Source organism: Protopterus annectens, chromosome 6.part0, assembly GCF_019279795.1.
Source record: "Protopterus annectens isolate FY-2018-M chromosome 6.part0, PAN1.0, whole genome shotgun sequence".
Classification (NCBI taxonomy): Eukaryota; Metazoa; Chordata; order Ceratodontiformes; family Protopteridae; genus Protopterus; species Protopterus annectens.
Window position 1 is genome coordinate 521,448,664 of NC_056737.1, and position 27,895 is coordinate 521,476,558.

Here is a 27,895-nt window from a genome sequence, read left to right on the forward strand (position 1 = left end):
TTATGAGGCAAAAACCTGGACATTCTGTGAAAATCTGTACAGTTGAGAGGTGTGGTAGTGGGTTGTGTTTGTAGATATAATATAGATAGGTATATTTGTATTTTATAGTGTTTTTCAGTTTCTTCTGTCTGTGTGTATGTTAGTCTTTTACCGTGTTTTAGAGTTATTTAATTGTTGTGGTTATTGTTTGTCTACAGTGTGGCCACAAGATTCCCCTTATGACTGTTGTGTAGTATGCCTGGGTATAAAACACTTTGTGGCTGACTGTTGTCTTTGCAAGGTCTTTTGTCAACTTCCCTTGTGTGACTGAAGAAATAAGGTGATAATCAAAGGCATGCGTTCTCCCGAGTCAGACATACAGCACAGGAAGGAAAAGAAAAGGACTGGTCCAAGGGCAAGGATTGAAGATCAGGAATCCACTAAGATAAAATGAGTATCCTGGTGCTGGACCTTCAAACGTTTTGTATCTTCAACATTGTCTGCATCTTACTTTGGAGCCAATTGCCATTGTGAAGAAGTTGTCCCGGTGACTTTTTTGAGGTACTACTACTTAAGTGCGCCTCCAGGCGTTTCTGCGGTTAACTCCTACTGATGCTTCTAGGCATCAGATATTGCTTGTTTAATAATTGCATTAATAATTCTAAAACCATCCTACAAATAAGGTGTTAGAAGATTTCATCTTAAAGCATAGATGATGGCAAACACAATTATATTGATATTTGACCTGTGTTTAATGCAGCTAAAGAGGTATTGAATATCATTTGTATATTATGTATCTGTATTGTAATAATTTTCATATTTCTTTAAATATCTCCACATTCACATAACACAGAACTGCATAGTCTCATATGAAAGCTCACAGCTGTATGAAGAAAATCCTGCTGGTAGTATGCATCTTGCTTGACTGGTTGCTGAGATCATAAGCTGTTTACACAACCTTACAAAATTAATATTCTCTGCCTTTATTTTGGCTTATAAAATGAAGTTTAAATCATCAAACTCAGTGAATGCCACCAATATAAACATTAATGTGTCCTGAATAGTTTGCCATTAATAGTTTTCTAGTAACATTTACGGTTCCAGAAATGTGAATATTTGAACTGTAAAGTGATAACTTTGTGTTTTTTAAAGGCTCTAGCTACACCCGCTGGGAGTTAAGGGTACACACTCAAAAGTGCTGTATTGGATGGAATAATTTAAGAGAAATCAAGTAAATGAAAAAGAGCATTGAATATTATAAAACTGTTTTTAAGCAAATAAATGTATGCTTAGTAGAAACTCCATATCTGATCCTAATGTCTCCATGGGGATGATCTGATGAAGAGAAATGGCTAGGAGATGATGCTTTATGAAAGCATTTTTATAGCTCTCCCAACCTGCAGAGCTATAAAGGTAAGACAAACCACACAACTTAGTAGAAGCACATGCATTTTAGCATGGATAATTTTTCTTTTAGGTTAGCCCAAGTCTGTGAGTGTGGCTGTCGGTTTGGGACACATGTTCCTGTTAGGAGGGTAAAATTTTAATATATGAAGATGTACATAGTTTCATGTGTTAGTATTAAGTTAATAGGTTTTATGCAGGTTTTGGGGAATTTTTTTTTATTTGAGGGCTTTCAATAAAACAAAGCTTTGTAGGGTGTGACATAGGCTGAAATGGATATTACAAGAGACAGTTGTATAAAAGATCAACCTACCAAACATTGTATGCATGTAACAGAAAAGCTGTTACACAAAAAAGGTGGGAATAATAACTCTTAACACAGTGATGCTTTCTGTAATGTTGTTAAATGTCAATGGTCTCAGATAAATACAAAAAAGAAAGAGTAGTGAACTATATTAAAAATGTAGAGTGCAAATAGCTATGCTACAGGAGACACATTTCGAAAGAAATGAAGATGTGAATTTGATAAAGGTTTTCAGGAGAATTATTCTGCAGAGTCTGGGGCAAAGGAAAAGAGGAGTACTTATATTTGTAAGAGGAGCTCCAATAGTGATGGAAGAGGATAAAAAAGATAATAGATTTGTAGTACTAAGGGGCTGCTGGCAAGGGAGGAGGATTACACTGGCATGTAATTCCACGTAAATCTACTGTAATGAAGCTTAAAATTCTGGGAGAAATTATCAGCTTTCAGCAGGGAATATTTCTTTTAGGTGGAGACTGGAATTTGATTTGCGGCAGGGAAGATGTGTCTGGTGGGCACAGAAGGAAGAATATAACAAAGGATGATTTGAAATAGTTATTGGATGTGTGTTGAAGCTTTCAGTTAAATGCACATGTTCCTTTGAAATATAATTTCTGTCTAGTGCAGTTATTGTACCTTGGGGAATAATATGTAAATTTTGGCAGAGTTCCTACTGCTGAATTCGTATCTTCCATACCAAATATTTTCGTAAATTTCTTCAGAAATCTACCTACTTTTGTTTTATTTTCCCTTCTCGGTCCTCAGATACATCCTCACTGTTGTAAGTCATTTTACATGCCAGCATAATCTTCTTTCCTTGATACTAGCCCCTTGCTACTGTAAGGCCAGTGTTGGGGGCCCCTGGCTCACAAAGTTCACCAACGACTGTAAGCTGGGAACTATCATTGAATCCTCATATTATGTTGACATCCTACAAACAGGCCTAAAAGTTACAAAACGACTGGTGCCAAAACCATGGTCTGAGAGTAAATGTTAAAGTGCTTAATTGTACCCTTCGGTAAGTCAGATATCCCTGCAAATTATAATAATAGCACACCTCTAAAAGTAGACCCAGTGGTAAGGGGCCTTGGAACACGGCTAGTAACCTAACCTTTGACTACCATGTAGCTTCTGTAGGAAGGAAATCCTTCTGTGTGGCTCAACGTATAAGTAAAGGCATGGCATCAAGATCAAAAAAGTCAAAGTGCCCTTGTATTTGTCCTCATCAGGCCAATAATTGAGTACAGTGCTCCCTTCTGCATGTACTTAACCAGGCACTTAGCAATTGGAGCCATCCCAGAGGTTTCTCACTAAAAAATACAGTGTGTAAGGAAAAGGTAGACCAGTGACAGAAGAAAAAAAAAAGGGATGGTCTAAGAAAAAATGGTAGGGAGACCACAAGGGGAAGCCTAGGGGAGTGCGTGGGTCTTCCACTAGTAGGGTGCAGCCATGAATATGTGGATCTTCTCCCTCCTTTACCCATATCCTCACTACAGCCTCACCCCTCCATCTCCCAACATTAAAAATAATGGGAAGGGTAACAAAGTTTTAAAGAAATTGACAGATTATTGCAAAGAGTGAATGTGTATTCCAGGTCATTTCTCAGTGTTGCAGACTAGAGTTCATACAGCAACCAAAGTTGGTGGGCATGTTACAACAACAGCAATTCGCAAGGTAGGTGAAAGTGCATGGCAAAAAGCAACAAGGAATAGGAAAAAGAAAAAAAAAGGCCAGCACTCTCCAAACCCAGTCTAACAATTTATTCCTTATTTAGTCAGTTTAAAACCCATATACTGGATGTTCTTCATGTTTCACTGTTGCAATCATTACATTTGGGTAATCTGCTGGCAGGTTGCCCTCAGTCGGCTTGATTAACAAAGTCTTGGGTCCTGGGTTGGTTGCTGTCCCCTCTTCCATGACGTCATGTCGTCAGGGGTATAAAACATGCAGCCGACACCATTACATCCGTCTTTCTTTCCACGCGGTGCCCGAAGCAGAAGCAGTTCGCAAGTGCCGGTCAGCCGACTCCTGAAATTTTCGTTTTCGAGTTTCAGAACCGAAGTCTTCAACTAAAAGCTAAGTACCCGTTGAAACTTTTCTTGTTCCTTACCGATGTCAGTAAAAGTTAATAATTGCATTACTTGTGGGAAGCAAATACCTCATAAGGATTTTCATTTGTACTATATTCCTTGCCTAGGCCCTGATCATAACGTACCTTGCTGTCGGTTTTGTGCTAAATTTAATCAACTCACTATTAAATGTCGGTATATTTTTGCTTCTAAATATGTTGGCTCATGATTTAATTATCCAGAAATGTCGTCGGTTAGCAATCCGACTACCGGAATACCTAAAAAACGCAAAGAAAAAGAGAGAGGCTGTTGAGGCTTCTACTGAGACCCATTCGGAGTCTGGTATGCCGCGAGATGCTTCAGTTATGGAACCCCGGATGTCTCTACCTTAGATGGGTCCGGAGCCGCTGTGCAGGCACTGGCTTCTGAGGGTGTTTTCAGGCCTACAGATTTGTATATTAGACCAACGCCATCTTCAAAACTAATGCCCAAATCTAAATCTATGTCTAAAAAACCGACGCCTGGGCCACATGTGCAGGCCCCTTTGCCTAAAAAACAAATGATCAAAATGGCAAAAGATTTAATTACTCTGATCAGGGGTAGTCAACCCCCTCCTTCCAAGAGGCCTAGGCAAGACATTGATTATGAAACTTCTGAACAGGATTCTATTTCTTCTGATTCTTCTAATGAACAGGATTTGTCTATACCTACTTATGAGGACTCTGATGCAGAAGATTCCATTCCTTCTGCTTCTCCCCCTGAGGATTTTTCTTTTGGGGAAACTTTAAATACCTTAGGGGAACATTCCCACTGGGAAAGTCAGGATTTCTCTGAATCTAAAAAGAGACTTGGGGATTTTCTTCTTCTTCTTCCTCAGCATAGGCCTTTGGCTATACCGCCTGTTCTAGACATTGTTGATGATGTTTTTTCAGAATCTAGTATGGCTCCTGATTCTCTGCCTCCGGCTCCTTGTAAGCCAGACAGATACTACAGGGTTCCTGATTCCCATAAATTCCTTTTCAAAAATCCTATTGCAGATCCTGAAACCATTTCTCAGGGTCCCAAGGGCATTAAGGCCTCTACTGCTAAAAACCCTACCCCTTCAGATAGAGATTCCAGGGCGCTGGGTAGATTGGGTAAGAAGGTTTACACTTATGCAACCTTGGCAATCAGGGCTTTAAATTGTCAATTTCATATGCTTAAATACCAACAGCATATCATGGGTCTGCTTAAACAGAAAATTATGTTAATTGCTGACTGTGTGGAAAATAAGGATTTACAGGATTTATTGCATTCAGCTGAACAAGTTGGAAAACATACTTTGCAATGTGGTTTTGATTCTTTGGAGGCCTCTTGCAGGGCTGCTGTAACTGGGTCTGTGCCAAGAAGGCATGGTTGGCTCATGTAAATTGTTGGATGTTTTTACAACAGGACCATCTCTTTGGTAATAAGGCTGAAGAAGTTTTAAAAAGATGGAAGATAAAACTAAACCAATGCAAATTGTGAAAGATTTCTTACAAGTGCAACGTCCTAGATTTAGTAGACACTGGCCTACTAAGAACTGGTCCTTTCCAGTTCCTTCGAGAGCCACTCAAGCCAAACCCAGACATTCGAAAGGCTCCAGGTTTCAGTCACAAGGGACTTTTAGAACAAAACAATGGGGTGCCTCCACCTCCAAATCTAGAAACAACAAGGCTCCTCCCTATGGTAAACTGTCTCAATGACTTCCCTCTACACTTACCAAGCACTTACCTTTTAGCCGCCCCTTTGGGGGAAAACTGGCACTTCATGCAAGAAACAGTCAACTTATAACCCAGGACAAATGGGTTTTAAATATAGTATCCCAGGGATACAGATTTCATTTCCACACGTTGCCAATTCTAAACGGATGGCCAGACCTGCCCGCAAATCAGTGGGCAGAGGCCCAGAAACAATTATTGTCCCTCATGAACATGGGGGCTATTCAACCAGTACCAGAAGAGGAAAAGGGACAAGGTTTCTATTCAAGACTTTTCAAGGTACCCAGAAAAGACAAATCATTGCGTCCAGTTCTGGACTTATCTATCACATTTCTGGACATTCGAAAATTCAAGATGCTGACTCTTCAACAGTTACTTCCTATGCTAGGCAAAGATGCCTGGTTGGTAACTCTAGACTTAAAAGAGGCTTACCTGCATATCCCAATCAGGGAATCTTGCAGAAGATACCTCCGCTTCAAAGCAGGCTACTTGCATTACCAGTTCTCTGCACTGCCCTTTGGCTTGTCTACTGTGCCCAGGGTCTTCACAAAGTGCCTGGCTCCAGTAATTGCATTTTGCAGACAAAGAAATATTCAAATATATCCATACCTGGACGATTGTCTAATTCAGGCAGAAAACAAGGACATTCTTCTAAAGCATCTGGCATTTGTATAAAGGGTTCTACCATGTCTAGGGTACACCATAAACAAAAAGAAATCACAACTAGTACCCTCTTAAAAAATTACATTCCTGGGTGCAAGCTTGAATACAACTGCCCAGATGGCTTACCTTACGCCAGAAAAGCAAATTCATTTGGTAACTTACTTCAAACAGGTGGCCACAAAAAACCTGCTTAACTGCAAGACAAATTCTGCAAGCCTTGGGGTTCATGGCTTCCTGCATTCTTCTAATTCCATATGCAAATCTGCATATGAGGAAACTTCAGTGGTACGTTTATGGAGTCAACATTGTCACAGCCCGGAAACTGATTCCTTTCATACCATGCCTGCAACTAGAGTTCCTATGGTGGGCAGAAGCCTGCAACCAAAACAAGGGACTTACATTCACTCCACCCCCCCTGTCGCCCAAACCCTAACCACAGATGCATCAGACTATGCTTGGGGGGGGGGGCTCATCTGGCAGGGAAGTGCATTCAGGGCAAATGGAGACCAAATCAAATGCACCTTCATATCAATCGGAAAGAAATGCTAGCTGTACAGAATGCTCTGACAGCCTTCAAGGAATACCTTCATCCAGGACAATTACTGATAAAGACAGACGACACCACAGTTATGTGGTACATAAACAAGTAGGGGGGTACATACTCCTACCCCCTTTGCAGACTAGCCATGGCATTGTGGAACACGGCATTGATCTACCAAATACACTACAAGCTCAATTCCTGCCAGGAAAGCTGAATATTCTGGCAGACGAACTAAGCAGAAATCTCATGGACCCACACGAATGGAAACTGGAACCACGGATTTTCAACATGTTGACACGAAAATGGGGGAGCCCAGACATAGTTCTGGGGTAAGGCAAAAAGATCCATCAGTTGGACAAATTCTGCATAAGAACTCATCAGAAAAAAGCCTGGAAAGTGGATGCTCTATCATTCAGCTGGAAAAACCTTTCAGTCTATGCCCCCCCCCCTGCCTCTGCTCTCCAAAGTTCTACTAAAAGTCAAACAGGACAATCCAAAAATGATTTTGATTGCTCCAGACTGGCCTCGCCAACACTTGTACCCACTCCTGCGCAATGTGTCACACCTTCCACCATAGTACCTGCCTCAGACACCTTAGTTACTGTCTCAGCAGAACAACCAAATTCTGCACACTCAGCTCCAAACTTTGAATCTTGCAGCGTGGCTAATCACCAAAGTTCACCCTTAGCATCCCTCAGCAAACCTGTGATGGATGTAATTTTGGAGGCGAGAAGGCCTAGTACTAGAAAATCTTACGCTGACAAATGGAAAAGATTCTGTGCATGGAATCAGTCACTATGAATAAGCACAGCTGTGCCCAATATTCCTCAGATTTTACAATACTTAACTGAGATGCTTCACAAGGGCCTGTCCTTTTCTTCCATAAAAATCCATGCCTCAGCCATTTCAGCTCATTACAACACAGAACCTCCCCTCTTATCTCATCCTGTGCTAAAGCAGTATCTCAGAGAGGCCAAAAACTTAAGACCACCCAGGAGAGCTCCAACCCCTGCCTGGGACCTCAATTTTGTATTGGAAAAACTCACTCTTCCTCCTTTCAAGCCAGCTGCTACTGCAGACTTAAAATTTATATCCTGGAAAACCGCTTTCCTTTTGGCAGTCACTTCAGCTAGAAGGATTTCTGAATTACAGGCTGTTATGGCAGTGGATCCTTTAATTATTTTTCATGCGGACAGGGTGTCTTTCAGGACCAATCCAGCCTTCATGCCTAAGGTGGTATCCGGTGTGGCTCTTAATCAGACCATTCATTTGCCAAACTTCTTTCCCAATCCACAGAACAAGGGGGAGCAGATTCTGCATTTATTGGATGTACACAGACAACTTGGATTTTACTTAAACAGGGCAAAATCCTTAAGAAAATCTGAACAATTTGCTGCAGGGGCAGAGGGAAAGGCTATTTCAAAGCAGATTATTTCCAAACGGATAAGCCATTGTATTCATTTCTGCTATGTGCACCATGGTAAAACTATCCCCCAGGGGATCAGATCTCATTCCACCAGGGCTGCATCTACTTCTACAGCCTTTCTCAGAGGTGTTCCTACCAGAGACATTCTAGAAGCTGCTACCTGGAGCTCAGTTTATACGTTCACCAAACATTACCATTTACCTTTCTTCTCTAAATCCAGAGCTGGCTTTGCCACTGCTGTCCTGCAGGGCCTAATGGCTGGTCCTAATGCTGTATAAATCCATCCTCCCAACCATAGCTTTGGGAATCTACCCAAATGTAATGACTGCAACAGTGAAACACGAAGAACATAGTACAGTTGTGTACACTTACCATAAATGTAGATGTTAGAGTGTATTCACTGTTGCAGTCTTGGTTACCCTCCCTCCAGCCCCGTTTTTTCTCTTACTATACCTTTACTTTCTTTTACTATGCTTAAAAGCCTTTTTGGTGTATTTGCTTTTGTTGGAGGTATATTTTTTGTGTTTTTAATTTTATATATATATATATATATATATATATATATATATATATATATATATATATTATAATATATTGCTCCCCATTTGGGGGGCATCTGACATCTGGGCCAAGAAAAACTGATGTAATGGCGTTGGCTGCATGTTTTATACCCCTGACGTCATGAAAGAGGGGACAGCAACCGACGCAGGAACGAAGACTTTGTTAATCAGGCCGACTGAGGGCAACCTGCCAACAGATTGCCCAAATGTAATGACTGCAACAGTGAATACACACTCTAACATCTACATTTATGGTAAATGTACAAACTGTACTTTTCTGCAGCACACATGAGAAAAGACCAAATACATCTAATTACCCTATTTTCCAAGAATTCGTGCTAGCAGGAGTAATAGAAATGTTCTCAGAGAGGAATAAAATAAGAGTTTCCACTCAAAGTTGTTTCAGATGCCCAGAGCGTAAGGGCTGTGGAGACCCATTTTAGACCTTTCAAAGTCCTGAATGAAAAATTTTGACATTAAAGGTCCTGCCACCACTACTTTTTATTCGGGGACTTTATGACCAATTTTGGATTTTATGGATGGCTATCTTTTTACATCCCCGTCACAACAAAGGTAGCTCATAGTACTTCAGCCTGATTTTTTCCAGGGTACATCGGGGATGTGACCACTTCAGCCACACTGCTTTTTTACCCTCCTTTTATATAGTGTTCAGGAACATTTGTGTTTTCTGTTTTGTGAGTTTGAGTTGTCATTTTCCCTGGCCAGCACTGCATGAGTATCTGAGCAGTTACACTCTTCAGCCTGTCAGGTGTACGGGGCACAGAACCAATAGTATTAGCAGCTTTAACTGTGGCACATTCTGGAACTCTCTAGTTATACCATTTCTTAGCCTTGTAACACAGTACTTCTTGAACCCCCTTGTTGACTGTACTTTAGTAACTGGTGTGTTGGCTATTGTTACACACAGCTGCACCCAACATTTTTTTCCCCAGGATTCTTTGACATGTTTTTTGCTGTGTTGCTGAAAACAGAGTCAAGCAAATGATTTTGCTTCTGCAAGTGTAAAACTTACTGTCTCCTTCATATTCAGAGGAATAGAGTTTCAGTTTATGAATGAATCACTGCAGTTATTGATAGCTTTGAGTTTCTGTTTAGCTGAACCCACTGTTAGTAATAGATACAATATATTTAGTGATATGTTTGTGTGATTCTGAACTATTTTTGTATTAATTAGTAATAATCACTAATCATGTCTATTTCATAGAAACCTCCAGAAGTTGAGCCTTTTTGGGGACCGAAGCATCTTGCAACAGTACCAGGAATATATTGGAAATGCAAACCTCAGCAAAGTGGATCCAGGTGGCAAAAAAATCAAGGAGTAAGTTTACAGAGCTACTTTACAGGTTGCACAAAACAGTTCAAGTCATGCTACAGTTCAGATGTTAAATCCAGTTTGGAAGTTGTCTGCTTTTATGGCTTGAAGATATAGGTTTTGTTTTTATATTATATAGTTTAGTTCATGGAGATGTCTTGCATTATGTGTATTTAATAACCCAGCACCAAGGATTGTCATATGCAGATGTTCAGTCCTGCACATTGTACGTGGGAAGTTGGTTCCTCACATTCCTTACATTTTTTCTAGTATGTATTATAGACAGGACTGACGGTTTAAGCAGGTGTCTGGTCATTTATTGTTTCATGCTTTGCTGTTAAGAAAAATGTCAAATAAAAATAGAGGTTTGTCAGAATGCCCAAATATGGGAGGTGATTCCAGGTAAGAATTTGCAGTGTTGGACTTTGCCTTACATAGAAGACTTACGATGTAAGCAGAGTACTCCGTCTTTCAGGAACACCGTTTAGCATTGATTATGTAAATAATTACACTGTTATCCATTGAGCAAAAAAGCCAAAATGTAGATACAACTGTTAATGGTGTTTGAGGCTATGCATTTTTTATTTCAGCTTCTACAGTGAATTATTGATGTTAAGTTGTCTATCGCGCCTTCGTTCTTGCTGGTTTGCTCCGACTCGGCCATCTTCTATAGCTCGAGAGCTGTTTATTGGCTCCGATCCCAACCAGCAAGAAAGAAGGCGAGATGAAGACAACTAACATGGAACGTTATGGTAGGTACATAACTTCTTTTTTCCTCAGGTGATACCACAAATATCACCCTCATGCCAGGAAAAAAGATGTTTGGAAATACATCTTCCTTTGAAGGATGTGCAGACATTTGTGTATTGTCTTTCTCTTTTAAAAGTTATAATGGGGTTCAGCTAATAGTTTTAGTGAGGCTTAAGATGGTCTTCAGTAGAAGGAAGTTGTCATGCAGCCATAAAGCCTGTGCCTCAGCTGTTGGCATTTCTTTTTATTCTGTTTTGTATTCCATTACAAGTAGCACAGACAGGACACTACTTAATTTGGCCTGCCTTAGTTTGTTTTTCTTTCAGTGTATATCGCCCTATAGAAACCTCTGCCATGCCAGGCACATCCAGGATCATCCTTAAGACATTTTCTCATGTTCTCTTCAGGTTGTCATTGGCTTTGACAAATTGGCAGCTTTGTTACTTTTTTAATGTGTATGTTCAGCTAATACTTGTGGTATTATTGCCTTGGCCAGATTCCTCAAATCTGCTTCCTAATGATACGTCTACCTCATAACCATTCTAGAGAGCTAAACCTATGCTAGCATTTCAGCACTACCAGGTAGCATAACAGATACATCACTTATCTTATTCCCTGTTTCTGGAATAGACTGCCGTTGCCTATCAAGCTGAGTGTTTCCGTAGCAATCTTTAAAGTCAGTATGTATGACTGAATGGTGATCGCAAATTTTCACTGGTGATATGTGAAGAAAGCCTGCTTAGTGGGAGATATTGTTAGTCTTCCATCAGTACTGGATAATGTGGATGACTTTCTTGATGGTCTCCTTTGCGGTAAGCTTAGTTAAAACGTATGAGCCTATGCTGTAACAGCATGCATCCTTTGAGACTAACCTAGCAAAGTTTCTTTCACACTGACTCTAGAAGTTCAGTGTTTTTCCCCAAAGAATAATGCCCAGCAAACTGGTACAGAGGGGCTGTAGAACTTTGTAGTTATTCCAGAAAAGTAGTTCTATCCCGCTTGATTTTTTATCAACATAGAAGTTTCTTTAGGACCTTAGAAGTTAGTCTTTCTACATTTTACTCTGTTTCTGATGTATTAAATGTTGATTATGAGGAGTCGTTCACTTTTGATGTTAACTCCTTCGATCGTTCAAGAGAGTGCTGTGATTGGTTTACAGCAGTTTTAGTAAAGAGTGACAGTAAACTGGCACCAGTTTGCATTTGCAGAGCATCACTTCAGCACCCCACCACAAGCGAGTCCTCATTTAATTGAAGTGTTCCATTGTACAGTTTTATTTCGATGCCCACATGAACATAGGAATAGGATCATAGGAAGTTACTAGGCTGTTGGCCCTGAGGCCCTTACAAGCCTAGCCAAGAATTTAGCCCATGTTCTAACAAGTCAGCAACCTATGCCACTGTCCAGCAGGGACATAGGTGGAATCCCAGGGGTATATTTTCTGTTCCCCATCCAGTTAGCCAGGTTGCACTTAAAAAGGTTTAATGAGGTACTCTGCTTTACGTGGAGAGGGAGTCTGTTCCACAAAAGAGGGAGTCTCTGGGACACAAGTCTGGCCTGCCAACAAGTCCTATTGATGTCACAGACAAGGTTGAGGTCTGGCATGCGGGTGGAGCTTTACTTGTGGATATGCAGCAGACCCATGAGGGCGGGGTCTGAGATTGCTTTGTATGCCAGACAGAGGTCACCTCTGAGGAGTCTGTAGGAGACTGAGTAGAGGGACAGGGCTTTCAGCCTATATGCGTAGGGTAGATGTTTGAGGCCCTGGATTCTCTGGGTGAGGAATCTCTGTGTTCACTCCAGCTGCTGCATGTGCTTTGTGAGGTACATGCCAAAAGGGGCATTATATTCAATAATCGTTCTTACAAGGGAAGAATACAGGGATGTTATGACCACCTTGTCCCTGGATGAGATACCCTTGCTAATGAGGTGGGACATGTAGAAGGCTTTCCGTACAATGGAGGCAATATGGTGTTCAAAAGTCAGTTTGCTGTCAACCTGGTTTCCCAAGTCCCTCATGACTGATTGCGTGCTTAGGACCTTGTCATTAATGTGATAATTTGTGGGGACATCACTCTCCCCAAAGGGGGATGATAATGCATTTTTTGGCATTCAGTTTGAGGCCATGTTTCTGGCACCAGTCATTTGTTTGGGTGAGACCCTCTTGGAGGATGCCCACATCACTAGGGGAATTGATGACAGCACCCAACTTGCAGTCATCTGCAAACTTGGTCAGCCATAGCCCATTAGATTTGGCCTGCACCTCTGAGAAGTATATCCCAAACAGCAGAGCCCACAAGACCGATCCCTGGGGTACAATGCTTGTTACGGATGTACTGCTTGAGGTGGCTTCCCCTATTTTGACTAGGTGGGTTCTGTCAGTGAGCCAGTTTGCTACCCATCTGGTAACTTATGGTTTGATGCCTAGTTGAGAGAGTTTACATGTTATAGCTGAGTGAGGAATAGTATTGAAGGCCTTGGTCAGGTCCAGGTAGATTGTGTACACTATCTTCCCTTTGTCTGTGGCCTTGGTGACTATCTCAAAGAAGTTGACCAAATTTAACAGTCATGGCCACCCCTTGACAAAACCAGACTGTGTGGGATCAAGTGTCTGGAGGTTGCCAATGTCCTTGTTAGTGAGATCCATGATAATCCGCTCCATGGCCTTGCAGATCAGGCTAATTAGGCTGATGGGTCTATAATTTCCTGGATCGGTGGATGCTCCACCTTTGTGCAAAGGGATGACAGTAGCTGTCCTCCACTCAGCTGGGACGAAGCCGATACTCAGGCTTTGGTTGAATAGGGTATCTAATGGTGCTGCAAGTTCCTGCCTGAGTTCATGTAGGTTGTAGCTTGGGATGTTATCGGGTCCCATGGAGGCTGTATTTTTTGCCTTTGAGAGGTCAGTGATGGCTTGCTCACTAGAGATAAGGGGAGGGGGGCAGGTACTTGGGGATGTCTTGATTTACTGTTGGGGGGGGCAGAGGAGTGAAGTTTTCACTGAACCGGTCTGCCAGCAGGTTGGCTATATCTACAGGGTTTGTGTATGTGGCAGATAATCTCTTCTGACTAACTGTAGTTTCTGCAGTGATTTCTGTGTCCATAGACATTTGAGTAATGAATTCACTTCTTTATCTATGAATTATGTACATTAATTAACAGATGCTTCCCTATAGAAGGAAAGAGCTTAGCAATATACAAGTCCAGGAACAATTTTAATGTAATGTAGGTAAAAGAGGCAATCTATATGGTTTAAACCACGCATTGTGAATGCTAGGCCAGTGGTATTAGAATTCTGAAAGAATGTTAACTTCGTTGTACATTATCAACTTTGTACTTTTATCATCAGGAAGGGAAGGTTTACAAGAGGGTAGTGAGACCAGCTATGTTATATGGGTGGAGACAGTGGCTTTGACAAAAAGGCAGGAGACAGAGCTGGACGTGGCAGAGTTAAAGATGTTAAGATTTGCACGGAGTGTGATGAGGGTGGACTGGATTAGGAATAAGTATATTAGGGGGTCAGCCCAGGTTGGACAGTTTAGAGACCAAGCCAGAGAGGCGAGATTGCGTTGGTTTGGACATGTGCTGAGGAGGGATGCTGGGTATATTGGGCAAAGGATGCTAAGGATGGAGCTGCCAGGGATGCTGGGTATATTGGGCAAAGGATGCTAAGGATGGAGCTGCCAGGTAAGAGGAAAAGAGGAAGGCCTAAGATAAGGTTTATGGATGTGGTGAGAGAGGACATGCAGGTGGTTGTTGTAACAGAGCAAGATACAGAGGACAGGAAGAAATAGAAACGGATGATCTGCTGTGACAACCCCTAACGAGAACAGTCGAAAGATGAAGAAGATCATCAACAGGAAAGGTGTTGAATGGCTCATTAACATTAAAGGAGGCAATCTGTGCTGTTTTTACCAAGCAATAATTGAATTTAAGGTTTTACCTTAGTGAGTTGTTGGTAGCATATGAAGGTCTGCTCTTTATTCTAAACTGGCATTTTGTGGGGACAATCTGTAAGCCATGACTAAGAATATGAATTGCAGTTCAGTCGCAGCAGAGAGCATGTGCTGAACTGTATATGTATGGTGACATGTTCTTATTGTTTGTCATGTTTGATTATGGATATAAGCTTTGGTGGGCTGTGTATGATGAGGAGCTGTAGCACTGCTATTAGACCTGAACAGGATGTTAATGGAATTTATTAACTGGGATGATGAGGGAAACCTCTTTCTTTTAATTCTCCCTGTGGAGACTGTACCTCATCTTGTTGGATTTGCGGAGACAGAGGTGTTAAGTATGAAACCCACCATTCCAGAATGCAAGACTGAGCTTTCAGTGCATTACGAAACAATAAACAAAAACAGGGAGCTGTAATTTTTATAAAATTCCACGAGTTGCAAGGGAAGTAAGTAGTGAGACCATTTTGCCTTACTGATATCCATCCTCGTGAAGTATTTCCTACTTCTGGAAGGGTAAAGCAGGTCAGGCAAGGGATGAGGTTATGTATGGCCATACAGTCATCAAGGTTCATCTTGGATGCAAAGGTAGCACTCTTAACATACAAGGGTGTTTTGCTTCAGAGTCTGGGTTAATGTTTGGTAATAAATCTGTCCCTCCAGCGTTTTATTTTTTTGATGGTGAAGATTTAGATGCTAAGTTCTGTTGTTTGTGGAGCCGTTTGTCTTGCTGGAGATCAAGGGGTGCTGGGTTTTAATGGCACAGAATGCAAGATGTAGTTCTGCACGAAAGAGTCTATAAGAGACCAAGTATAGAGCTGGGATTTCAAACATGTCTTGGTAGCCAAGGGTCTTTAGTCCAGTAATCCTTTTTAATTAGGAACCACTATCTTTGTGATGTGTCTGGATAGTTACATATCAGAGAGGGTATTGTACTGTATAATAGATCTAGAATAGTGTGCAAGAGGGATGGTAACTTATTTAGACCTGGATGACATACTTTTAGAAGTCAGTTGAGCTAATTTGAAAGTTTTCCTGACTACTAATGCCACATGATAGTCGGAGGAGGGGTTGTTGACCAAGGTGCCAAGATGCCGGACTACCCTATTAGTTTAGAGTGAAGTAGCTGTACTGTAAGTTGAGGACAAGAATTTTTCTTTACCAAATGTGACAATAGATGTGTAATGATACCATATCAAGGGATGCTTTTTAATAATCCACCCAAGTTGCAGTCATTGTCAGACTTAGTAATTGGGCTTGGTTTACAGTTTGGAAGTCCCAAAAGTATATATCAAAAAGGAAGGGTCCTAGTACTGAGCCCTGAGGTACAATGCTAGTTTACCCTCTTACTTTCCAGGAAAACAACTGTCATTTTAACTGTGTAGGTTCTGTCTTTTATACATTTTTCTGTCCACCTTACCATGCAAGAGTCTTCATTTAGATCTGTTCACTAATTGTGGAGAATAAAATAAATAACATAACTAAAACACTACTATAGGACACCTAAAAAACTGCAATTTTATTTGCATTTGTTGTACTTGGCTTTTCTACATAAAACAACTTTATAATTAACCCCACTGTTAAGACCAGGTTTATTATAGGCTTTGAGCAGCATCTGCCATTTGAGCTCTTTGTATTCAAGCTCTCCTTTGTGCCCATTAAATTCAGGGGAAACATAGTCTATTACTGAAAACAGAAACTTCAAACACAATGTATGTTTAAGCAATGCATTGTTATAATTTTCCCTGGACAGGGGTCCAGGGAATTAAATAGTTTGGGAAGAAATAGCCAGGGAATTGTTATGGCTAGGCTTGTGTAGCCCCTAGGGCTGATAGGTTCATAGGTTGGTACTAGGCTATGTAAAGTACCACTATGGAGAATGATGTCAAATGCCTTGTCTATATCCAGATAGGCTGTGTGAACAGAATGACCACTATCCACTCTCTCTCTCTAACCTTCTCGAAAAAGTTTACCAAGTTAAGTAGACATGGCTTCCTCTTAGCAAATTAAACTGCTGAGGAGAGTGGCTGTCTGTGATTTTTGATATTATAGTTTAAGAAGTCAGATTTGGTATATTCTGTGTCTTTGCAAAATTAAGCTAGTTTAGGTTGGAAGGCCTCTACTCTAGTTCCTGGTGTTTGTGGTAGGCATCTCCTTATGAAGAAGCATAGCAACAGTAGTTCTGCAAACTTCAGAGATATACTTTTTGGCTAAACTTAAACAAGTTCAGAAAGGATTCCGTGAGGGCATGCTTGACATTGTTTATTAATCTTCCAGGTAAATTGTAGGGACCCATGGAAGTAGTATTTTTTTAGTTTGTGAGAGTACAGTTAGGTAGTGTTCCTTGATGATTTTAGAGGGTGAAATGGATTCACGAATTTGCAGAATTTTGATGACTGTTTTTGGGATAAAATTAATATTACAATTTTCAGACTTTTAAGCTGGCAGCATACTGATCTAAAGGTTGATTTGAGCTCTCCCAATGTGAACACAGAAGCTGTAAAAAAGGGCCAATGAAATTGTCAATTTAGGTAAAACTTTGGTCACTGGCTAGTAATTACACTGCCTGGATGCCAGCAAAGAAGAAATTTGGAGGCCTTGAGAGAAAATCAACCAGAAAAGGAGAAGAAAAGAGAACTCTGGTTGAGAAGAAAAAAAATCAGTTCTCAGCTTCCAGTAAATTTGAGGGAAAAACAAATCAGATCCATTCAGTGTGTTTAAAATAAACAAAACATTGAAGTAATATATCAACTGAAATAACAAAAAGCCGTAAAAATAGCAAAAGCTTTAACTAGCTGTTTGGATAAACTGATAAAACTATAAAAACTGGAGGTGGAAATGAAGAAAAGGCTGGCTGAACATGAGGTTTCTCAAGAAGAGTTGCTTCAAAAAATAGTAGTTAGAAAACGATTCACAGAGAGAACCTTAGATTTTTTTTTGCTCTCAGAGAAACTAGAAGGAACAGACTGTATTAATTTTATGAAAGTACAAATAAGTAACTGAGTTGGTGTCCCACAGCAGGGTTTGCTAATTGAAAGGGCAAATCATGTGTATACTCCAAACCTGGCCATGAGAAAGTAGCCAAGACCTATGTTAGGAAAGCTACAGTCATACCAGCGGACAGAGTCACTCCTGACAACATTGTGGTAGAAAGGAAGAATTCCAAATACAGAAGACAACAAAGTATTTGTGGAAAACAATGCTTCTCTTCTACCTTGTGTACTGTGAATAAAGTGCATCCCAAGCATTCAGGGAATGTCGAGAGGCAGGTGAGAGATTCAAGATGCTATGTCTAGCTATCTTTGTAATATTTTTCTTGGTGAATCAAAGGCATTTTTCTGTAGAGCAGGTAAAGGAGGAAATAAAAATAGTGTATCCAACAAAGAGTGAGTCAACAAGCAGATGGTGGGAGGGGACTCTGCTTCTCATTCTTTTCAAAACAAAGCCCGTAGAGAGACTTTGCTAGTGAAAGCTTTTCCATTGTTCCAAGTGAAAATGCTTGGGAGACAGAAACAAAGGACAGGAGCTGACTAGAAGAATCTGGAGTACCTTGGACTTGAAGCAGGGAATGCTGTTTGAAGATGTAGATGACCAGAAAGAAGACCAACAGCACTGAAATTAGTGAGAAAATTGGAGACTATAAACCACAATTCCTATTGGATATATAAATAGACACACATGAAATATGGCTTTGCAAGAAATGGAGCTGAGAAAGAGGGGAAATTTTGCTGACTTTGTTAAACTTGTGAGTAGACTATAAAGTGTATAGCCCAGTGGGCCCTTCATGTTTAGAAGACCACTGAATGGAATGAAGTAACTGTAAGGAAATCAGTTTTTATACTTAATAGTTGTGTACAAATCCAAAATGTGCATTGTATATTGTTTTGTAAAGCATTTTTGTTTAGTGTGCAGTTGGGTGTTTTAAATGAGAGATTAGAGAGTCTTGTTGGTGATTGCTGTATGTATTAAAAGATAGTAAAGCAAGGGGGTACTTTTTTCTTAGTTGTGAGATATACAGGCTTTACACTATAACACAAAAGAAAGGCTGTACAGAAGCAAGTTAAAATTAATGGAATGTTGTGATCTTGAGCTGCTACAGTTAGGGTTGGGGTGTAAAAGTGTTTTGACCATGTTCTATATAGACTTAAATAATGATTTTTTTTACAGGGTTGGATTTCAAAATGAATGTCTTTGGTTTAAGTAAAACCCTGTATATATAGACTTGTAAAAGTATGAAATGATGAATGGCATGGAAAATGCATAGTAAGCTGCTTATATTTGAAAAGTTGTCTTATCTTTTTTTTTTTCATTAGCAGATGTTCCTCATTGCGAGACAGGAAGTCTTAAGGTGCAGGCTGATGGTCAGTGGAAGTGTGTACAGTGTTTTGAGTAAAATTTGCATAGTTTTTCATGCATCTGCAATATTTTTCTCATTGTTGATTACTTTTACTTGGAGAGTAGCTGTCTGTAGCCACAACTGATTTAATCATAAGAGTTATGAGCACTCTTTACTGAGAGAAATGTTAGATGTAAAAGTACAGTGGCAGGTAGTTCATTGAAAAATAAAGTTTGAAACCGTCTGAAGTTAATAAAAAGTAGTAATCTTCTCAAGAGAGTTAATATGTTTGATGCATGTAATAGAACAGTAAAGGTAGTCAGTGCACCTTTTTTTGGGGGGGCTAAAAGTGATTGTTAATGAAAGCATGCAAGGTGGTTTTCACATCTAGGAGAAGAACAGAGATAATAAAAGAGCAGATGGAGATCCATGTAAGTGGGAATACAAGGAGTAATTTGCAGTTTAGCATGGGTAACCTTACTGTTAGATTAGATGATGCCTGTAGGTGAAACCATCAATTTGGGTCAGCTGCTCAGATCTGGAGGGGTAAACTTCATTTGCTGAAAATGCACACAGTCTTGTGTCTGTTCCTTTATTAAAAGGGGATAGTAAGGTTCTGAAAAAAATATTTAGTTTCTTTGTTTTCATTGAATTAGAACTCTTGAAAATGTGACATGTCAAATGGGGATGATAAGAAGTAACTGCATAAATGATCATCCTGCCAAGCAGTCTGTACAAAAATTGGAAGTACAAATGATAGTTCTTTTGAATGTGTAATAACTTTCTGTATTAATGGCTACTCAGTCTTTATTATCATGGAATGTAAATTGCCTTACAGGTATTAGCAAAAAGCAGAGTATTGAATTTTATTAAGCAATGTAGAGTGCAAATGGCAGTGTTGCAGGAAACCCATTTGGATAGAAAATGTGACTGAAAAAGAAAAAGATTTCAGGCTGGGCATTCAGCAGAATTGTTAGTGTGTGTTGAACTGTAGTATAGAGTTTAGCAATGTAAAATTGGCATCCTTACTGTGTGACATACTCTGGCTGAAATAAGTGAAAACAAGAAACCTCTATTAATGGACCCAAGATATTTCTTGAAAGACATGTTTGTCACAATATTAAAAAAGCTTGATGTACTTTTTCGCAGATAAATGGACATGGCTTTTTATAGAATCGGCAGGAAAACAATTCTAGAAGACAAATTCTCACAATAGCAGAAGTGCTTACAAGTAAATGTTACATAGTTTCACAGAAGGACAATCGGAAAGTCTAAAAATAGACATTATGTGTTTTCCCACAAAAGCCCAAAAAGATACTAAGAGAAAAAACAGGATCTAACTTGCGTGACTAAAAGAGTATACAAGAACTGTAAACGAAACTGTGTTAAGCTATGTAGGAACTTGGGTTCCAAGGTAAATGGAGAATGGAAAGCTAGTGTCATTTGTTGCAAGAATAAGTTATTTATTAGTAACTGTGCTTACAGTAAAGTAGTATTGTACTGCAAAATATATTTTCTCGTCAATGCAAGTTGCAAACCTCTGTGTTTTAAACAGACTCTGATTCAGCAGTAAACAGCCAACAAGACTTTGTGTCTTAAGACTTTGGTTTCTGTTCCAGTACAGCACAGAAGCACCTTCATAAATTTTTTCAGTGGTGACCCTACCTGTATCCGAACATAGGGGGAGTGATGCCTTTTATAAGGTCACTCTAGTAAAAGCACAGTAACTAACATTTATGTTGATCACTTCAGTTTTCTACAGTTTGCAGCTGTACAGTTCCTCAGACGTCTGAATCCAGAGTGACTGCAGTGCAGGAAAGTCGCAGTGCCATAAATTCTCCAAGAAAGGAGACAAAGTTTCAAAACTGAAACTGCCAATTTTGTTTCACCAGCTTCAAGAGTGACTACAGAGACTTTTCAACCATCTACAGTAAGCAGCCTGGCCATCTGCCTCTCTGTTGACTGGTAAGAAAATGTTCTGTGTTACGTACAGTATGGATGGTATTAGAGGTCATAATAACAGAATACAGTGTTGGTATACACAGCATATTAGCAAATGTAAAACCTTATTAGGACAAGTTGATAGCAGGGGCGGCCTGTGCTATTGGACTGCAGCCCCCTCAACTTTAAATTAACAAAACTAAAAAGAAATAATTCAAATAAATAGAAAAATAAAATTTTTAATTTGCGGACTTCGAGCATGCGCACTAGTCCGGACTGCTGCTGAGACAGTCTGGAGCATGCGCATATTGTCCCAGCAGCAGTCCTGACTGGGAAACATGGAGAACAGAGCTCCCAGAAGTCTATGCAGTTTTAAACTGCATAGACTGTCCTGGGAACTCTCTGGGGAAACGCGTCGGGGTCGGACTGCAACGTCAGCAGTCAGGAATTTAGGATCTCGCGCGACTGGATTGGAGTTTGCTGCAGTCTCGTCGGGGGAAGATCTTGCGACGGGCAGGGTCAGATGTGCACGGGTTTTGGATAGGGATCGGATGTACGGTGGTGGTTTACAGGCATTTTATTTCGGACTTTGGAGTTATGGCAGGATTTATTTTGGACTTATGGACTACAGGTAAGTGTGTGTGTGTGTGTGTGTGTGTGTGTGTGTGTGTGTGTGTGTGTGTGTGTGTGTGTGTGTGTGTGTGCCCCAGGTGCAATATACTGGTGGTTAGACTCATGGTGGTGTGGTAGGGAATACCTCAGGTTTGAACCCTCTACCTTGTATGCAGGTGGTAAAGACCTGAATTCCCTACCCACCACCATTTGTAAAAAAATTGCAGATTTTTGCCTCATATTTGATCTGATCTATTCCTCATAATATCTGTGGTTTGTAAATATTGCAATGCTTGATATTTGATGGTGCAGTGGTAGCATTGTTGCTTCACAGCTGCAGGTTCTTGGGTTTGATTCTTGGCTGGGGTGTGCCTTCTTTGTGGGGGCTCTGTATCTTCTCCCTGTGTTTGTGTGAGTTTGCTTTTGTGTCCTCCCATGTTACAAAGACATGTCTGCATTATTTCTTCCTGGGCCTCTGCTGAAAATTGTTTTTTTTTTGTTCCGAGTCAGACTGTCCTGATTAACAAATGTTAAATAAAATTGACAGGCATTTGAATTTCAGACTTCAGGTTTCTGAATGTTTACTTCCTTACATATTTGATGGTGCAGTGGCAGTATTGTTGCCTCACAGCTATAGGTTTTCTGGTTTGATTCTTGGCTGGTATGCCTTCTGTGTGGAGTCTGCATCTTATCCCTGTGTTTGTGTGGATTTGCTCTGGTGTCCTGCCATTTTACAAAGACATGTGTCTACAGTATTTCTCCCTGGGCCTCTGCTGAAAATTGTTTTTGTTCCGTCAGAAGTAAAATTGATAGGCATTTGAATTTCAGACTTCATATTCTTCAGAAAATACATAGTAAAACAACTTTTTATTCTAGCAATAAATATATAGTAACACAACATTTTATTATAGCAGTTTTTTAAGTTTATAAGATGACTATTTGAAATTTGTCCTTATTTTTCGGACTGTAATACCGTGTTATTGGCTTTGTCCAGGTTTTTTGTGCTAAGGTTGACAGTTATGGCAAGAACTGAATTCACTGAATATGTTTGAGGGCTGTATTCCCTCATTACTGGGTTTGTCCAGCTGTTTTGTGCTAAGAGGTTGACAGCTATGGTGAGAACTGAATTCATTAAATGATAGCCATTTAAGTTTCAGTCTTCCTCTCATTCACAAAGCAGCTGATTTGGCTTACTGGTATGTTGCTCTTGACTGTTTTGCACAGGGACCTTGGCAGCAAAATGTACAGTGGTAACACAGCATTTTTCTTTCACAAAGCAGGTGATTTGGCATAGTGGTATGTTGTTCTGACTCTTTTGCACGGGGACCTTGGCAGTAAAATGTATGGTGGTAACACAGCATTTTATTCTAGCAGCTTTCCAAGATTATACAAGCAATGTTTAATGTGTCCCTGGTTTTTGCCCTTTTGACCCACCCCAATAAATTTGGCTTTTTCCAGACTTATTGTGCTGCGAAGTTGAGATGCAGTTGAGTATTGAGTAGATTTTACAAGGAGCTGAGAGCTGCAGGGGAAGAGAAGTTTAGTGCTGATTATGCTAAGTCAGCTCACATTGCTAATAGCACAACAGGTTGTGTACTTGCTTTTGATGCAGAAGGTTGTTGGTTCTACTCCCATAAGGGGTGAATGCTGCCGTACTGAAAGTTAAGATACTAACTATGAGCCTGTTATCAGTTTGCCATCCATTTCCTATTGCAATATTACTAGCTTATTTTTAATGTAATTTAGGCAATTTATTCCTCAGGGGCATCAGACACTTTATTTTTCGATGAAACCATGAAATATAAAGGTGATTGCTAGCAGCAATCTCTTCATTACAGATTTATTTGACGTGGAATTATTTAGATGACTTTTTTACTACTTCAGAGATTGTGCATATTTACTGATAATGGTGGACTGTAGAATTGTGCATATTTACTGATAATAGTGGACTGTAGAAGTTTGAGTAGACTTTTATGATGGAAATGTTCTGAATTGGGCAGTTTTGTTTCATTGTTTACTGGAAAAATGTTCAAAGCAATAGAAAGGTGTATCAAAGAGCACATGTATGTTTCATATGCAAGGGGCCTATGATTTGAAAACAGCCCAGAATTAATTTTTATCTGCCACGGGTAAAATGTATTTTCTTTGAATGTGGGTTTTAATGTTGTTTCAATGAATGTGAGTTTCAAGGGCAGAGAAGTTTTAATGCCAAGTTTGTTTAGCAGATGTCTTAGTGTTTGTGCTGTAAAATGCAAAATAAAACTTTCAAATGAAGTTCAAATCATCATAGAAGTAAATCAGTATGCACATTAGTGTTTATGGTAAATGGAGTGAAATAGCAAAGTAATGGATCATTGGACTGGCTGCAGGGGGTGGCTCCATTCGACCATGGTTTTGTGAGGGGGAAGGGCGGCAAACTTGGGCAGCCCCAGCTGAACTATACCTCCCAACTGTCCAGATTTTCAAAGAATTAATAGATTTTTTGCTTCTTATTTTTGGTTTGTTCCTCATAAAATTTGTGTTTTTTTGGCAAATCATTTAGCAATTAAGTCACTAAATAATGACACACTAGTTTCAGACTTCATAACCTTCAGAAAAATGCATGCTAAAGTAAGACCTGTTCTATCAACGGTCCCAGTTTATACAAGAGCAATTTTTAGTACTGTTTATATGTTCCCCCAATATATTTGGCCTTATCCAGATTTATTGCATTAACAGGTTGAGAGGTACATGCAAATAAATTGCTTTATAGAATTAGGCATAGCCAAACCTCTCAACTGTCCCTGATTTTGGCTCAAAATGTTGCTCTTCCTCTAATGATCCCTCCGCAAAATAGCAATTTTGGAAGAAAACATGGAGGGTTTATAATTAAGAAATAACTGTAATAATCAGATTACTTTTATTTCAGAAATGCATGTAGATTATTTTATTTTGTCAGCTGCTCAAGTTAGCAGTACTAATATTAGTGTCCCTTCTTTGACAGGTTCCCAGCTGTATTGTGTTGCTATTTTATATTTTTACATCACATTTTTGGTCCATTTTTCATAAAATTGTGTTTTTTTTCTGGCAAATTAGTGACAAATAATTAAAGACTGAAGTTAGAAAATAATGACAGACAATTGAGTTTCAGATTTCGTACCATTCAGAAAATCCATACTAATGCAAGACCTCTATTAGCTTTCTAAGTTTATAAGAGCAATATTTTAAACATTGTCCTTATTTTTGGGCCTTTGTCCCATTTCTTTGTATGGCTTTGTCCAGATTTCTTGCTCTGAGGTTGAGAGGTATGACAAATGTGTCAGGGCCATCACAGTCAGCCAGAGACATTTCAAACTGTGACATACTTGTTGCACCCCACTCCCCCATGTAGTGACTCTGGATGTGTCGAAGCAAGACAAGGAGTAGTTATGCAGTGTAAATGTGCAGAGAATCCCACCCATCCAAGGTAGACACAAGTACTAGAGTGGCTTTTCATCTGTCCTTGATTTTTACAGAATGGTCTGGTTTCTGTCATATTTTTGTACTGTTGATTTATGCTTATTACTCAAAGTGCCTGTTGCTCTGTGTTTAAGTAGCAGTACTTTAATGACCATCAGGTAAGCTTGGCTGAGATTGCAAGATGCAAGTAAGCTTTAATAAGCATACTGTTAAAGAACTGCCAACATTGAAAGCCTTTCTGTTGCCATGTAGAGAATACTTAACTAGATAATGTACAAGCCTTGGGTATTGAAATGCATATGCCAGTATTTGTAATAAAGGACAGAATTACATTATTTTAAGAGTCTCATTACACTTGGAGACTTCCAGTCATCTCTGCAGGCTTTACCCGTAAACCGAATGCCAATCGCATGGTCCATAACCTGTACAGTAATCCTTTTAAGCAATGTATCTTGAGCTTATTTCTTGTTTGCTTTTCATTTTTTACTTTGATCATGTTTTCCCCATGAAACACGTAGATGTCAGGCAGCAGGTCTTTTTTTGGATAAGGAACATTTTTACAAGTGGGGGCATCAGAGATTTCTACTTTCAGCATGTTACTTGTTACTTTAATAAAGCTGAATATAAATTATAATTAGAACTGCAGTGCAAGAAGTGGTTTGAGTTGAGTGCTGCTTGTTTTTCTTATACTTGATTTTGACTGGCATTCCATTAATGTATTTAAAAAAAAAGTAATTTATTTTTTCATGCCTCACAACCATTTTTGTTTCCATATAGATATTAAGCTGTCATGCAGCCAATGAATTGAAATATTTTTATTCTTCTACACTTCATTTTGTCTTGATTGGACTCTCATAATGACGGTTTGGCACCCAGGGCAGTATATTTAGTTTTTGTGGTTTGCTACTACAGGTGTGTGTGTGGTAGGGAATACCTCAGGCTTGAACCCTGTACCTTGTATGCAGGTGTTAAAGACCTGAATTCCCTACCCACCACCATTTGTAAAAAAAAAAAAATTGCAGATTTTTGCCTCATATTTGATCTGATCTGTTCCTCATAATATCTGTGGTTTGTAAATGTTACAATGCTTAATATTTGATGGTGCAGTGGTAGCATTGTTGCCTCACAGCTGCAGGTTCTCAGGTTTGATTCTTGGCTGGGTTGCCTTCTTTGTGGGGTCTGTATCTTTTCCCTGTGTTTGTGTGGGTTTGCTTTTGTGTCCTCCCATGTTACAAAGACATGTCTGCATTATTTCTTCCTGGGCCTCTGCTGAAATTTTTTTTTTGTTCCAAGTCAGACTGTCCTTATTAACAAATGTTAAATAAAATTGACAGGCATTTGAATTTCAGACTTCAGGTTTCTGAATGTTTAATTCCTTGCATATTTGATGGTGCAGTGGTAGTATTGTTGCCTCACAGCTATAGGTTTTCTGGTATGATTCTTGGCTAGGGTGCCTTCTGTGTGGAGTCTGCATCTCTTCCCTGTGTTTGTGTGGATTTGCTCTGGTGCCCTGTCATTTTACAAAGACGTGTCTGCAGTATTTCTCCCTGGGTCTTTGGTGAAAATTGTTTTTGTTCTGTCAGCAGTAAAATTGACAGGCATTTGAATTTCAGACTTCATGTTCTTCAGAAAATACATAGTAACACAACCTTTTATTCTAGCAATTTTCTAAGTTTATAAGATGAATATTTGAAATTTGTCCCTATTTTTGGGACTGTATTCCCCCATTATTGGCTTTGTCCAGGTTTTTTGTGCTAAGGTTGACAGCTATGGCAAGAACTGAATTCACTGAATATGTTTGAGGGCTGTATTCCCTCATTACTGGGTTTGTCCAGGTGTTTTGTACTAAGAGTTGGACAGCTATAGTGAGAACTGAATTCACTAAATGATAGCCATTTAAGTTTCAGTCTTCCTCTCTTTTACAAAGCAGCTGATTTGGCATAGTGGTATGTTGCTCTGACTGTTTTGCACAGGGACCTTGGCAGTAAAATGTATGGTGGTAACACAGCATTTTATTCTAGCAACTTTCCAAGATTATACAAGCAGTGTTTAATGTGTCCCTGGTTTTTGGGCTTTTGACCCCCCCCCCAATACATTTTGGCTTTTTCCAGTTTTCTTGTGCTGCGAAGTTGAGATGCAGTTGAGTATTGAGTAGATTTTACAAGGAGCTGAGAGCTGCGGGGGAACAGAAGTTTAGTGTTGCTTAAGTGAAGTTGGTTTTCCTTGTTAATAGCACAACAGGTTGTGTACTTGCTTTTGATGCAGAAGGCTGTGGGTTCTACTCCCACAAGGGGTAGATGCTGCCGTACTGAGAATGTTCTCCTTGGTGAAGATATTATGAGTCTGTTATCAGTTTGCCATCCATTTCCTCTTGCAATATTACTAGATTATTTTTTTAATGTAATATAGGCAATTTATTCCTGAGGGGCAACAGACACTTTATTTTTCGATGAAAAAATGAAATATAAAGGTGTTTGCTAGCAGCAACCTCTTCATTAGTTACAGATTTCTTTAATGTGGAATTATTTAGATGACTTTTACTTCTTCAGAGATTGTGCATATTTACTGATAACGGACTGTAGAGTTGTGCATATTTACTGGTAATGGACTACAGAATTGTGCATATTTACTGATAATGGTGGACTGTGGAATTGTGCATATTTACTGATAATGGTTGACTGTAGAATTGTGCATATTTACTAATAATGGTGGACTGTGGAAGTCTGAGTAGACTTTTATGATAAATGTTCTGAACTGGGCAGTTTTGCCATTATGGGTGCATGCGTTTTGTTTCATTGCTTACTGGAAAAATGTTCAAAACAAATTTAAAACGCCCTCTAACAACTG

General features: G+C 39.6%; 1 protein-coding gene across 1 annotated transcript in view; it reads left to right on the forward strand.

Annotated features, from left to right (window-relative positions):
* FBXO33 (F-box protein 33) overlaps positions 1-27,895 on the forward strand; it is a 590,205-nt gene that overhangs the window by 97,629 nt on the left and 464,681 nt on the right. Inside the window, exon 2 of the mRNA XM_044074239.1 lies at positions 9,908-10,021. Within this exon, the coding sequence (XP_043930174.1) occupies positions 9,908-10,021 (114 nt within the window). The remainder of the gene's footprint in view (positions 1-9,907; positions 10,022-27,895) is intronic.